The following is a 14,119-nucleotide window of genomic DNA, read 5'->3' as shown; positions in this document are numbered from 1 at the left end:
AAAAAATGTTAAAATGTCTTATGTAAAAGAATTGTTTTATTTTGTTATTGCTACTGATTATTTGACAAATAAAAAGCTAACATCTATGTACTGTCAATCTTCTACCCGATCGTTCTCTTATAAAAAAGTTGTTTTTCCTTTTTTCAATAAAATGTTATCTCAAGGTTGTTTAATTAAATCCTTTCTTTTATTGTGCTAATTCCCTGTCATGGCGTCAATATGTTCCTTCTGCCTAATGAAGAGTCCACTACGCTCCTAAAACCTCCGGTCCACCGGGCGGAGGTAGCGGTGTTCGACGCGCGTTTCACCCTCCTCGTTAGAACCAACGAAGCGGACTTTACACCGGTGCATTCTGGGATCTAAAATGAACCACAATGGCGGTTAAGCAACAAGCACTTCATGCCCTCAAACTAACCAGTTTACTTTTGGCCCTTCTACTCCAACCATGGCGGACTTTCGGCGGGGAGCTGACGTGGGATCCGAGCGGCTACGTGCTGTACTGCCCGTGCATGGGTAAGAGCCAAGCTATCCCGTCCCCAACGCCTCTCATTCAGACGGTTTTGTTATCGCTAACGTTACTTATGTAAACGTAAATATGAAACCCCCGAGCTACGCTGCACGGTTTGGAGTTTAATAGAGAGAAACATAAGTAGAAACTTTGGAAAAGCTTGAACAGTGCAGAGCAGTGCGTTAGCTACTTAGCAGCTAACTGACATGTAAACAGCTGTTTCTAGCGCGCGGTGTGACCGGGAGGTCCCCACCTGCCCTCCAGGTACTGTCTCGGTTTTCTTGTGAGTAAGGAGTACACCGAGAGCATAGAGTGTCCCGCTGTTATTGTTCAGGTCGCTTCGGAAACCAGGCAGATCACTTCCTGGGATCTCTCGCCTTTGCAAAGATGCTGAACCGAACGCTGGCGGTCCCTCCGTGGATCGTGTATCGCCACCACGCGCCCCCTTACACCAATGTGAGTACTGTCACCCATTGCTGCTCCACAACGTGACGACTGAGTAGATCGATAGGTTATTTCTTCAAGTCCCGATGATGTTACAGCAGCAGAGTCCTATAAATCGTTTTTAAAAGCTGGGTGTGAAGTGAATAGTATAAGAAAATTCTTATAACTCAAATTTAAAATGTGAAATTCAAATCGAGCAAGAATGGTGTCTAATGTACAGCTGCAATGTACAGAAAGAAAAGTATATTGAGAATTGATACAGTAAACTGTTCTATATCATGTGAAAATGGAGGTTTCCGAGGTTTTGAATGACAAAGAAAAACATTGAGACAATTCAAGTCAGACCCACTTACACCGCCCTGCTGCTGGAAACACTCACTAGAACCAAAAATAAGAAAAGGTCCCCCAGAAATACACCTGCATGTTTACAGAGAGGTCAGAAAAGATGGCTAGTATTAAGAGACGGAATAACACATTGCCTCTAATCTTATCATGATATGTTCACAACAACAGTTTTGAATATCCCCAGCCCTGCTCTTTGAACCCTCTCTGGACCGTGCTTTTCTTCTCCATTGTTTCAGGTGCACGTTCCCTACAGTGAGTTCTTCCAGCTGGAGGCGTTATCAGCCTACCACCGCGTAGTCAGTCTGGAGGACTTCATGGAGAAACTGGCGTCCAAACACTGGCCCCCAAGTCAGAGGACAGCCTACTGCTTTGAGACTGCTGCGCAGCGCAGTTCCGACAAGAAATCCTGCCCCATGAAGGTGAGTAGATGGTAAATCTGAATCACAGATTATATCTGAATGCACCTTTTCCCTTTCTCGTCAGAAAGATGAGATGAGATCTTATTTCTTTGAAAGCCTTGTTAGTGGTGACCAGCTTGAGGAGGAAACGCAGTTCTGATATGCAGGTGGGGGGGGGGGTTCTGATTGCCTTTCAGGATGGGAATCCGTTTGGTCCGTTTTGGGACCATGTCGGCGTGGACTTTGATGCGTCAGTCTTGTTCGCTGGTATCTCCTTCAGTGCCCACCACCAACCTCAGTGGATGAAGAGGTGAGTGCCTGTTGGAGCAGCATTTCAAAATGAGGACAGATGTTTTCGTCATGAGGAGCGTAGCTGGCCTCACACCTAAGGACTGAGCTTTCTTCTTTTTTTTATGACACGCAGGGCCTTTTGAAGTAAAGGGATAGTTTGCGTTGTTTGTCGCTGGGTTGTATGACGTATTCCTCTGTGCCTAGTGTAATACTACAGTAGATGGCCTATTCAAGTAATCAGAATATGCATAGGCGCTTTGGATGTAGTGTCCAAACTCCATCTACTGCAGTAAGAGTAGGGAGAAGTACCTCATACAACCACCTCACAAAACATGCACACCATCCCCTCCCCCGTCCAACCAGGTTCCCCCCCTCGCAGCACCCTGTCCTGGCGCTGCCCGGTGCCCCCGCCCAGTTCCCAGTGTCAGAGGAGCATGTGAGCCTGCAGCGCTTTGTGGTGTGGTCCAACAAGATGATGGAGGAGGGGGAGAAGCACGTGGCCTCCCTGCTGACCAGGCCGTACGTCGGCATTCACCTGAGGATTGGCGTCGACTGGGTAAGACGTGCTTCAGCGCTTGTGAGCTCGGGTTCGGGATACGCCAGCGGTCGTCTTCTCTATCCTCTATCTCGTATCCTCCCACGCACGCACACACACAATTAATCGTTGTTTTAATCTGTGGGGAGGTAGTTTCTTCAAACAGCTGCTCGCTGTAGTTTGTAATCGTCACTCATTCCGCAGGAGATAAGACATTTGTTGGGAACGGTTTTCTGTGTCAGATGAGTGCATGTTATGGGCATTATTATATAGCACTTTGTATGTGAGAGTATACAAATAAAATACAGGGTGCTTGTCTTTATATTGGGTTTGTTGGCCATGGTAGAGTTCATTGTAGTACTCGGTTGGCTCTGATACGTCATGTCCACACATATGAATAATAATAATAACAAGCCAACGGTTTTTGTGGCCTAGTGAAAAGGATTCTGTCCCCCTCACCTACAGGCCTCCTGAGTGAAGCTGTAAACCACGGTTTGTTGTTTCGGTCGGGAAGTCAGGGTGGTTAGAGGCAGCCTGTGACACCAGCTTCTTCATTTGCTCATCCCCTCCGTCTTCACCAGTGGCCTTTTTGTAGTTGCTGCCTATAGGCCGAGAGAAGCTGAACACGCCAGTGATCAGAGTCCCACAGCTCAGTCGCTAGGCGTGTAACAGCTGTGTGTCTGTCCCTGGTGGAGACGCTTAAACTCAGACACACAGGCCTCTGCTTGGCTTCTAGTCTCCATCCTGGTAACGGAGAAGAAGAGAGATGATGATCTGCTTTAGGCCTCAGTTCTCACCAAAGGCGCTGGGCTTCAGTGCCATTTACGGCGGGAAACCTTGCGCTCACTGTCCATGTTTGTGAATAAATGTTTTTTTGGTTATTCAAACAGCCGGAAATTAGTACGCTTTTAAGATACATTTTAGTGACATGGTGAGAAGTAACAAACACTTTTCTTATTAATTTAGACACATGTAGCTTTTGAAAGTTTTCACGGGTCTGAGAAACTTTCTCCGTTTTTAATTCTCTCATTGCATCCAAGTAACCTCCTTGTCATTCCACCCGTACAGCAAAATGCCTGCAAAATGCTGAAGAACGGCGACGCAGGGCCTCACTTCATGGCCTCTCCGCAGTGCGTCGGCTACAACCGCCAGAAGGCCTTGCCCCTGACCATGAGCATGTGCCTCCCCGAACTGGGGGAGATCCGCAGGGCGGTCAAGCTGTGGGCGAAGAGGACCTCGGCCCGCTCCGTCTACATCGCCACAGACTCCGAATCCCACAGTGTGGAAATTGAAAAGCTCCTCAAGGGCAAGGTCAGTTTGCGAAGTCTCTGTGCCGCAAACCCGAGTGTTTTATGAGAAACTTCTGCTCTACATTCTCCCCCATTTTCCCTGCCTGATTGTTCACCTGTTTATTTCCTCCTGGCTGTTCAGGTGAAAGTGGTGAGCCTTAAGCCGGACTCGGCCCAAATGGACCTGTACATCCTAGGCAGGGCCGACCACTTCATCGGAAACTGTGTGTCCTCCTTCTCCGCCTTCGTGAAGAGAGAACGGGACGTTCGCGGCCTCCCGTCCTCTTTCTTTGGCATGGACAAGCCCGGGGTATCGAATCCCAAAGAAGAACTGTGAGCACGAGGGTGACGTGCGGACGCTAGCGCCAGAGGGCCGGGGGGGAGCGAGTGGAAGGCAGAGAGGATTTATATGGTCCGTGAAGGCCCGTCCTTTGAATGGGTTTTAGGCTGTGAGGAAGTATGATCAATGCTGTGACCTGGTGAATTTATTTTTGTCTGTTCCCGCCTTCGAAATCCAGTTTGTGTTTTTAAGCCTTGACTTTAACCTGTTCGTGTCCCCTATACTGAACCCGGGAAAAGAACTGCGGTGGTAGCAATCATATTCTCCCCCACCTTTCCAGCCCTACTTGCCTTTCCCAGGTTGCTCTGTTTTTCTCTCTGCCCTCCATTCCAAGGAGAGCTCAGTAAACTGATCCTCCTCCACACACTAATTATAGGGAGGAAAAAGGAGACCCTCTCTCCACCTCTTAAATCATCAGGACCAAAACACTAATGAAAATGTGTAGAAATTTCTACCAAATGTTTTGGTAAGATAGAAATAGTTGATTTACACAGGCTGATTAAATGCAGATGGGGAAAGATAACGGTTTATCTTTGTTAAAGCAGTGAATGCACTCAATTTGAAGTTGAATGGTTTCTATATATTTTTTCACAATAAAGTGATGCAGACTGATTTAAAATAACCAGCAGCCTGTCTCACTCCCTGACTGGAAGCTTATTTGTGAGTACAGTTGAATCAGCTGATGCACTAAGCTCTGTCGGAGAGACTTGGTTGCCAGATATGCGCAGGATACCTTACATGTGTGTTGTTCACAATGGATGTATTAGTTTTCCCCACCTCGTTATTCATTCAGTTTTTCCCAGTGACAGAATGAACTGCATAAGCGAAATATGTACGTACACTCCGATCTCGCCATTTGTAAGCGCTAATCTGTATTCACACGCACTCTGAGAGGAGGGATGTAGTGCGGAGTCTGGCAACTCTGTAACCGGGACCGCTGTCGGGATGAGCAGGGACTGGGAGTCCTGGATTAGCTAACGTTCGCCACAGGTAAAAACGACGATTTAGTATTTCGGGTGGACTGTTGTGCTTATATTGCTTGGACTTAATGCGTCCACAATCCGCGTGTTTTTTCTCTTTCTTTACTGCGCTATGTTTCATTGATTTATTGCCCTCGCTGCTAGTGTTAGCCAGGTAGAGCGAGGCTATCAGCCTCGTAGCTCAGGTCACCTAGCGTAGTGTTTGCCGTTGCTAGGCCGGTCTTGTGGGCTCGTTATGGGCTGCATTTTAGTGGCTAACGGTTAGCTGAGCCTCTACTTTGTAAAATGCTATCATGAACTGAGCCCCGATAACACAATGGGTTATCAACATGACATTAATGGCGGCAGTTGCCCAAATGCCTAGAAATCCAACGTCGACTGCCGAAGTGAAGATAGATGATATTTGCCCGTTACCAGCCTTCATTTATGTTAGCTAACGGTAGCTAACGCTAGCTCAACAGTGACGGTAATGTCGGCTAACTCCGAACAGTGTGTAACGGTTTCCTCATGTTCTGCGTCTCATTGACGGCACGTAACGTTCCGAATTGTTTGTTCACTCGTTTTAACATAATTATCACACAGCCACGTCACTGCTTGTTGTTTTTACATTTGGAAAAATCCAATGCTCGTCTAGTACGTTGTACCAGGGAGTATGGAACTGATGTACCGGTGTCGGTCACAACCCGCTAGCTATGTAATCCCCACAGTCTGTGTATGTACACATGTGTGAGAGACGTTGGCCCTCCCGTTGTTGAGTCATCATGATCATTTCCTTTGCAGGTTGTCATTGAACGTGTCTTCTCCAACAGAGTCTGATGTGGGCCCCTGTGTTGGTGAACTGGTCGTGAAGCTGCAGTCCTGAGGGCCAAGCCGCCGGGGTCGATAGACGCTACGCAACATGTCTAAGAGCAAGAGCTCCGAGTCGGTCAAGGTGGTGGTCCGTTGTCGGCCCATGAATGAAAGAGAGCTGGCCGCCAACTTTCAAAGCGTGGTTGGCGTCGATGTCAAGTTGGGCCAAATCGTGGTCAGGAACCCCAGGGAGGCCTCGGCCAGCGAACACCCGAAAGTCTTCACGTTTGATTCAGTCTACGACTGGAACTCCAAACAAATAGATTTATACGATGAAACCTTCAGGCCCCTGGTGGATTCTGTACTTCTCGGTTTCAACGGGACTATCTTTGCCTATGGGCAGACCGGTACAGGGAAAACATACACTATGGAGGGGGTGAGAGACGATATAGAGAGGAGAGGGGTGATTCCAAACTCCTTTGAGCACGTCTTCACTCACATTTCCCGCTCCCAGAATCAACAGTACCTGGTGAGAGCATCGTATCTCGAAATTTACCAAGAGGAGATCAAAGATCTGCTCTCCAAAGACCAGACGCGTCGCCTGGAGCTCAGAGAGCGGCCCGACACCGGCGTGTACGTTAAGGACCTCTCGTCATTTGTCACCAAGAGCGTACGGGAGATTGAACGTGTCATGAACGTGGGCAACCAGAACCGCTCGGTGGGTGCCACGAACATGAACGAGCACAGCTCCCGTTCGCACGCCATCTTTGTCATCACCGTGGAGTGCAGCGAGCTGGATGACGACGGGGAGAACCACATCAGAGTTGGCAAACTGAACCTGGTCGATTTGGCCGGGAGCGAACGGCAGACCAAGACCGGTGCTCAGGGGGAGAGGCTTAAAGAAGCCACCAAGATCAATCTGTCCCTGTCAGCGCTGGGGAACGTCATATCGTCTCTGGTGGACGGCAGGAGCAGCCACATCCCCTACCGAGATTCAAAACTCACCCGTCTGCTGCAAGACTCCCTGGGGGGCAACGCCCGCACCGTCATGGTCGCCAACATCGGCCCGGCGTCCTACAACGTGGAGGAGACGTTGACGACGCTGCGCTATTCCAACAGGGCGAAGAACATCAAGAACAAACCGCACATCAATGAGGACCCCAAGGACGCCCTGCTGAGGGAGTTCCAGGAGGAAATCGCCAGGCTTAAGGAGCAGCTGCAAAAGCGCTCGGGGAGGAAGAAAAAGAGGAGGGGGAGGAGGAGGGACGGGAGCGACGGGGAGGACCAGGAGAACGGAGAAATGGAGGACGAGGAGGAGGAGGACGAGGACGAAGACGACAAAGCGGATTACTGGCGGGAGCAGCAGGAGAAACTGGAGAGGGAAAGGAAGGCCATCATGGAGGATCACAGTCTGGTGGCTGAGGGGAAAGTTCTGCTGCTTAAGGAAAAAGAGAAGAAGATGGAAGATTTGAAGAAGGAGCGGGAAGCCGGAGAGATGCTTTCAGCCAAAGTGAAGGTAAGCCAATTTAAGCAGACAGTTTCTTTTCGTCCAGTATGCATCGGAGGGATTTTTGATTATGAGATCAAAAGGTACAGGCTCAAAGCCCATCGGACTCCACACACACACACACACACAAGCAGTCACAAACGCGTTTCTCCCCAATGTGTTATTTCTTGTGAATCCAGGCGATGGAGAGTAAGCTCCTGGTAGGGGGGAAGAACATCGTGGATCACACCAACGAGCAACAGAAGATGCTGGAGCTGAGGAGGCAGGAAATCGCTGAGCAGGTACCCTGAACATCTGAATAAAGATATGTTTGTCACATAGCAGGCAACAAGAGGGGTGTCTGGGATCGAGCTGAATGTTAGTGGGGTGCCTATTCAGGTTTCACAACAGCAGGTGTGGATTACAGTAGAATCCGTCTCAGAATTGACGAATCTAGACTGTGTTCTTCTACAGCAATGAAATTAAGCTAACTTGGTAATCCACGTTCAGAGAATAAAGCCCACGTCCAAGATCAACTGGCAAGACACTCATCATCATCATCAGTGGCTACAAGCGTGTAGACCATCAGCCAGTCCCCACAGAGACATGTCCTTTGATAGAAGACTTGATTGAAGTAGGAGTGGCAGAAAGCTTCCCACAGCACCAAGTCGTCCATCGCCAGGAGCAGATATCCGTTGTCTGACTTTCACTGTTCTATAATAACGGCCAGAGCAGGGACTTGAGTCCCGGCCGAGACCGTGGACTATTTGGATCTTTAAGTTGTGTCCCACGAAACGCATTTGCAGATTTTCCGCTCCTTTTTTTTATTGTCTCTTTTTTGTTAGGTGCCACCAGCCAGAGTCCTACAAGGAGGCCCGTGTAACTGGCCGCTGATTTGGAACATGCGCATTTTTGTGTTTCCAGAAACGGCGGGAGCGGGAGATGCAGCAGCAGATGGAAAACCGCGACGAAGAGACTCTGGAGCTGAAGGAGACCTACAGCTCTCTGCACCAAGAGGTCGACATCAAAACCAAGAAGCTGAAGAAGGTAACTCTCTCTAACTCTCCACTCGTCTATAAGACACATCACAGCCTAGTTAATATGTCCTGAGCACATAAAATACCCAGCTAGCATAAATATGTACATGATTGTTTGTGAAGGCTTTATTACAGACTGGGTGAGTTTTATTTTGAAAAGCATGTTGCCTGCATGTTCAGTAGTTCTATATATCTGCAAGTAATTGGGTCAGGTACTATTTCCATACGGTGATATCAGGCAACATACACTTTTTGCTTTGTTTTTTTTCTATTTGAATAATTTAATGCTCATAATATCTGCCAAATGTTTAAGGCGAATTCCAAGGCGTGGTATTGTAAAAAGTCCTCTGAGTAAGGGAATACTCTCCTCCTCCAGCTGTTTGCCAAGCTGCAGGCGGTGAAGGCAGAAATCCACGACATCCAGGAGGCTCACATCAACGAGCGCCAGGAGCTGGAACAGACCCAGAACGAGCTCACCAGGGACCTCAAACTCAAGTAGGGAGCCTGCAGGAGACCCTCCGTGTTCTGACCCCCGTGAGCCGAGGACGCAGCATGTTGAGGGGAACCATCATCCGTGCTGCTAACGTCGGCTAGCTCTCCTCCTGGCAGTTTAAACACAGATGGAATGTTTGCAATTGTCAGCAGTCTACGCACCCGCCGATCCGGATGGATCACGGATTCACTGTGGTCTGTTACACCACTACCTGTGTGATGAGGGGAATATTGTTTCATTCAAACAATAAGTGAAGTAAAAGTAACAATGCCCATGTCTCTTAAAGATAATAAAGAACAGAATTTTAGGATATATAACTAATTGGGATGTGAAATTAATCTGACTTTATTTTGAGGCCATGTGGGCTGGCCTTAACAAGAAGTGTACTACTTGGAGTAGACGGCAGGTAGAATGCGCCCAGTCTGATGGAACCGGCAGGAGGACCAGCACAGGAGCAGTCGAAGTGTGGCTCTTTTTAGGAACGATGCGCCGCTTCACTTTGATGTCGGCAGCCCTTTGAAACGAGGAGCTAAAGCTCCTTTTATATTCGTCTCCATGTGCTCTCTTCACAACTGCACGTCTACAGCTGATTCTACTGGCGTAGTGTGTATTAGATGTGTGAACTATTGTCCTATGGATGGACTATGCCTTAGTTTTATGATGTCAGTCATTCTGCACACACATCTATTGCACTTTTTCTTTGGTTTCCTGGTTGTGAATATGTTTTGTTACACTGACATTGGTGACTTCCTGCCTATTCAATCACTGCTACCGTCTGATTGCTCGCCTCTTCCTCTTTCAGGCATTTGATCATCGAGAACTTCATCCCCTTGGAGGAGAAGAACAAAATAGTCAACAGGGCTTACTTTGATGAGGAGGACGAATACTGGAAAATAAAGCCCATCACACGCATAGAGGAGTAAGTCAGAATCACCCTGACATGCTTTATTTCGGTAAATGTTTCATCCGGTAAGAAGAATTGTTCAAAGCTTTAGTAAGAGGATGAACAGCATGAACATTTCATGCCTTTAAATCAAATACGTGTAGTTAGTCTGGTGTGATTTGTTGCAGTGTTTGCCGTATGTTTGTAATGTTAAGTCAGCCGTTCGCAGGTGGAAAAGGTCGCTGTTGCCATCGGCAACATTGCACGTACGTTTTTTTGTGTCGGCTAAAATATGCAACGGAATCTCTAAAAATGTATTGCAAACAATCCATCTGTTATTTAAATTGACAGAAGTAGACCTAATGATGGATTCCCAATGTGTTCAGTGGAAAAGGGAATTTTATGCTATATGTTGCAATGTAATCGTTGTGATTGTAGTTTCTGCGTAACGGCAGAACCACTGTGATCCATTGAGATGGAATCTTCCCACAAAGCTGTATACACTGTCATTCTGTGTGTCCGCCTCAGTGACCATCAGATGATGAGCAGGCCTTTGTCCGCCGTTGGCTGCAGGAGGCCTCTCAGTCACTATGCTCGCATGGCCATGATCACGAGACCTGAGATGAGATACAAAGTAAGCTGCTCACGCTTTCCATCGCTAAATGTTCATGCATTCACACACACACAAGAGTCTTGATACAAAACCAAGCAGTGGAGGTAAAGGTGAAACAAACATTACATGGATATTTAGTGAATATTGTAAAGTGCACAGGAATCCTGAATTCCTGTAGTGATCATGTTAAACATTCCCCCAATTTCTCCAATAATAACGTGATTTCGCGCTGAAGCTGCTCTCTGCTGTCTGTGAGAAAATGACACTAATTCTCTTGATTTTTATCCCCTTAGTAAACATTTTAAATGTGGCTTTATGGTCTCAATCTCTAGTTTGACATCTAGAACTACATGTCCTGTTTGACTTGGGGGTTCAGGTGGGGCAGTAGTCTGTGTACTCTGCGGTCTCTGTCCGCGTCACCCCTGAAATGACACCCTGCCCACCTACACAATGTCTGGGGGCGCCCCCCTGATATTCACAATTTACACACAACCCTGATAGGAGTTCATCTTTGACAAAGCCAATGTGCCAGGATTGACTTATTCATCTGTGCTCCTCCTCAGGGTGAAAACATCATGATGCTGGACTTGGACCTGCCCGCTCGGACCACCAAAGAGTACCAGGAGCCGGTTATCGCCCCTAAGGTGGCGGCAGCTCTGGAGAGCGCTCTTAAGGATGAGGATGAGATCCAGGTGGATGCCTCTGGCTTTCACAGCCGCTTGGGATCAGCCCCACCTGCAGGCGGCAGCCTCAAGAAACCAAAATCCAGGTGAGGCTAAAGCCTGATTTATGCTCCTGCGTTTTCAGAGCGACGCAGACGCAAGCCCCCCTTGCGTGTCCCTTGCGTCGCTTTTCACACCTCCTTGCGTCCTTGCGTGTGTCGAGCCATTTTTCTAGGCTTGCGTCGAAAGCAACGCAAGCCTCCCGCAGCGCACCAGGCTGCGATTGGTCCGCTAACTACATCCTTTACGGAGTCTCACATTTCCGCCTTCATAGCCCGATACCGCCATTATTAAAACGAAGAATGTTTACGAGAGAACGGATCAGATTTAAGAACTTTTGTCGGAAGAAATTTGGACGTAAAGGGGAACATTAGCGTAGTATGTTATTATTGCATCATCATCGTCGTCATCATCTAGCATTAGTACTGCCATCCTACGCTAGCTACATCATGTTTACAGTTCCAATTGTCTGGATCACCAGCTGACGTGGTTCACGTTCACGCTGTGTTCTTTAGCTTCTATCTCAATCTGTTTAATGGGTTTTCACAGCTGAATCAGTTTGACATTCTGGAGATACAAGAATAAATAATTAAAGATTTAGCAAAGGGTCAGTTATGTGCATGTGGTTAAGAGCTGAGAACAGTAAATAAAACATCTCAATGGTGAGCTCTTGACCTTCTGTGCTCACTTTGTTCGTCGTTTCTCTCTTACTCAGTCGACCAAGAACCGGCAAGAAGTCGAGCACCCCCACCTCTCCATACAGCCCCTCAAGTCCAGGATCCCCGCTCTACCCACAATCCCGCGGCCTGGTGCCCAAGTGACGGCTTCTACAACTGCGACCACCGACCCGACCTCTTTCTTGCACCTTTTCACTTTGGGACTTTGGCTCCCTTTTTATGTCCAACACTAATGCTGCTTAGTAGGTTTTAACTGTAAGCCCGTTTAGGCTGAGTCAGTCCATCACGAGCCACGCATGAAGCCTCCCATCGCTGCACACGGCTCTTCCCGTACTCCACCTCGGGCTCTACGCCACGGACGTGTGTGCTGCTGGAGTCACTACACTCGGCGGTCTCTTCTTTCCTGCAGGATCGATTGTTGTTCAACTGAAACAAACCGGACCAAATGTATGATTCACATTTCAAGTCAGTTTGGTCAGTTTGTGTTGGTGTTCTAGTCCGGAAAAGCAGAAGAGAACCTTGTGTTGCTTGCTCACCCCACTTCCATTCCTCAACAACAGCCTCCCTTGAGCAGCTCCCCAGGTAAAATTCCTGCAGATTCTTGTGCGATTATGCTTGACACGGAACATTTTCCACCAAACCTGTAGTTCCTTGTGCTTTTCTTCAGTTTCGTGGGAACGAGACCTACCTTTTTCCAACCTGAAGGCGCGGCAAGCGATGCAGATACACAACTGATGTACGTGTGTTTATATAGATATTGTATAACATAGTCACAATGATCTTAATGTATAGAAAACAATGGACAGTGTTGGGAGTTGTGCGTGCGTGTGTGCGTTTTGTGTCTTAAAGGAATCCTACCACATTTTGGGAAACAAGCTAAACATGCAGCGACTTCGGAACACTTTCCACGCGTCTTGTTGGAGGAGATGTGGTGGTTCCATCCAGCTGTGGTCCTCCCGGCTTCCTGTACGCGGCAAATACAAGTTGTCGCATCTCCTGAGATGCAAAATTTGTGGGTTCCACACCGCATGATTGTAAACAAACAAAGGAGCCGTCCACATGGAGACCTCCACCCAGTCACACCCACCCACTATGGACACACTGTAGGGGGCGGGACACAGCAGAGACCTCCCTAATGGATCAGCGCCTACCAACTTCCCCCACACGCCCACCGGGCCTCTAGAGTTCCTGTCCTGGAATGTGCCTCGGATTCATCAGGGTTCCAAGGTGCCTTAACCCGCGTCCCTTAATCTCTGCTCCTTTTAATTCCATGTGCGCACGCACACACTCACTCTCGCCTTTCTTACCAAACCTTCATTCTGGACGGGGTGCACTCGTACAGCGCCGCATTCGCAAACCGCATTCGCAAACCGCATTCCACCAGATCAGGGTTTTCTGGGTGCGCGCCATAGAGATCGGAGGCGCTCTCTTTGCAGCACTGTGCCCGACGGTCAAGTGGACTCGGCCTTCTTGACCACCAATCATGTGTGTGTGTGGACCGCCATGGCTCGGCCTGCCTCTGCTTCCTCGCGCTGTCCGCTTGCTGCGACCCTGAAGGGCTTTACGACCCACTGACATTTGAAATGGCCACGGATATCATCTCAAAGGCGAGATTTGTGCGCGTGTCTGAGAGCCATCAGGCCTCACTGGTTAGACTTCCAACTAAAGAGTTCCAAAGTAAAGTGTGTGCTTGTTGACCCGTGTCTGCACACCTCTGGTATGCAGCGATGTTTATTGACTTGATTGTTCATCCTCTCACTTTTACAGATATATAATTTAAAAAAGAACACATCTAATTTATGATCTTTTGTTTTTATATACAGATGTAGATATAATTTTCTAATCCGTTTGTTCTTTGAAATAGTTTTATATTTTGAGTTAATTTAATGTTCTGATTCCTTTTTTTATGGACTCTTTTGTATCCAGCAAAGTACAGGATTTCTTTAGATGTATTCACTCCACGGTCTAATAGTTCCATGTTCACTGTGCACGTAGTGTCGTAAACTCAGAATAAGGGCTCACATCCCTTATGCTTGCTGCATGACCAGCTGGAGAGCTCAGAGGAGCAAAATGTGAATTTGAATACCTGTTCATCTGTATCCCATAGCAGCAACACTGGATCAAAACTCCACATTAAGGACTTTTTGTGACCAACCTTTTATGAGTGTGTGTGTGCACGCAGTTTAGTTTCTTTCAATGATTAAAGACAATTCAATGACGACAAGGTGTGTGTGTGTGTTCCACACTGACATACTATAATCAATACTCTAAAATTGATTATATTTGTGC

The 14,119-nt window shown here is 47.7% G+C and overlaps 2 protein-coding genes across 6 annotated transcripts; both read left to right on the top strand.

The window, feature by feature from the left end:
• Positions 1 to 212: 212 nt before the first annotated feature.
• pofut1 (protein O-fucosyltransferase 1) lies at positions 213 to 4,772 on the top strand. Of its 2 annotated transcripts, none has more exons than XM_040192411.2 (7): positions 213 to 513; positions 843 to 964; positions 1,534 to 1,716; positions 1,893 to 2,005; positions 2,350 to 2,542; positions 3,590 to 3,832; positions 3,953 to 4,772. In XM_040192411.2, the coding sequence occupies exons 1-7, from the start codon at positions 375 to 377 to the stop codon at positions 4,145 to 4,147; spliced, it is 1,188 nt and encodes a 395-aa protein (XP_040048345.2). In that variant the 5' UTR covers positions 213 to 374; the 3' UTR covers positions 4,148 to 4,772. The 2 variants fall into 2 exon arrangements, with proteins under 2 accessions (XP_040048345.2, XP_077950070.1); XM_078093944.1 differs by having other exon boundaries at positions 275 to 513; positions 896 to 964.
• Positions 4,773 to 4,866: 94 nt separating this feature from the next.
• On the top strand, positions 4,867 to 14,049 carry kif3b (kinesin family member 3B). Of its 4 annotated transcripts, none has more exons than XR_013453457.1 (10): positions 4,867 to 5,140; positions 5,940 to 7,435; positions 7,606 to 7,707; positions 8,330 to 8,452; positions 8,819 to 8,937; positions 9,738 to 9,854; positions 10,347 to 10,452; positions 10,995 to 11,200; positions 11,869 to 12,412; positions 12,498 to 14,049. XR_013453457.1 is itself a non-coding variant. In XM_040192410.2 (9 exons), exons 2-9 carry the CDS (start codon positions 6,029 to 6,031, stop codon positions 11,972 to 11,974), a joined length of 2,286 nt encoding a protein of 761 aa, XP_040048344.2. In that variant the 5' UTR covers positions 4,998 to 5,140; positions 5,940 to 6,028; the 3' UTR covers positions 11,975 to 14,049. The 4 variants fall into 4 exon arrangements, 2 of the variants coding, with proteins under 2 accessions (XP_040048344.2, XP_040048342.2); XR_013453456.1 differs by having other exon boundaries at positions 4,998 to 5,140; positions 5,911 to 7,435; XM_040192410.2 differs by having other exon boundaries at positions 4,998 to 5,140; positions 11,869 to 14,049.
• Positions 14,050 to 14,119: the final 70 nt, after the last annotated feature.

Source organism: Gasterosteus aculeatus, chromosome 2 (assembly GCF_964276395.1).
Source record: "Gasterosteus aculeatus chromosome 2, fGasAcu3.hap1.1, whole genome shotgun sequence".
NCBI lineage: Eukaryota > Metazoa > Chordata > Actinopteri > Perciformes > Gasterosteidae > Gasterosteus > Gasterosteus aculeatus.
This window is presented reverse-complemented; position numbering and strand designations above follow the sequence as displayed.

Coding starts and splice junctions, on each gene's coding strand:
- pofut1 (XM_040192411.2), top strand. CDS start 375: ATGGCGGTTAAGCAACAAGCACTTCATGCCCTCAAACTAACCAGTTTA. Junction 965..1,533: donor ACGCGCCCCCTTACACCAAT/GTGAGTACTGTC, acceptor CCATTGTTTCAG/GTGCACGTTCCCTACAGTGA. Junction 2,543..3,589: donor TGAGGATTGGCGTCGACTGG/GTAAGACGTGCT, acceptor CCACCCGTACAG/CAAAATGCCTGCAAAATGCT.
- kif3b (XM_040192410.2), top strand. CDS start 6,029: ATGTCTAAGAGCAAGAGCTCCGAGTCGGTCAAGGTGGTGGTCCGTTGT. Junction 8,453..8,818: donor AAACCAAGAAGCTGAAGAAG/GTAACTCTCTCT, acceptor CTCCTCCTCCAG/CTGTTTGCCAAGCTGCAGGC. Junction 11,201..11,868: donor CTCAAGAAACCAAAATCCAG/GTGAGGCTAAAG, acceptor TCTCTTACTCAG/TCGACCAAGAACCGGCAAGA.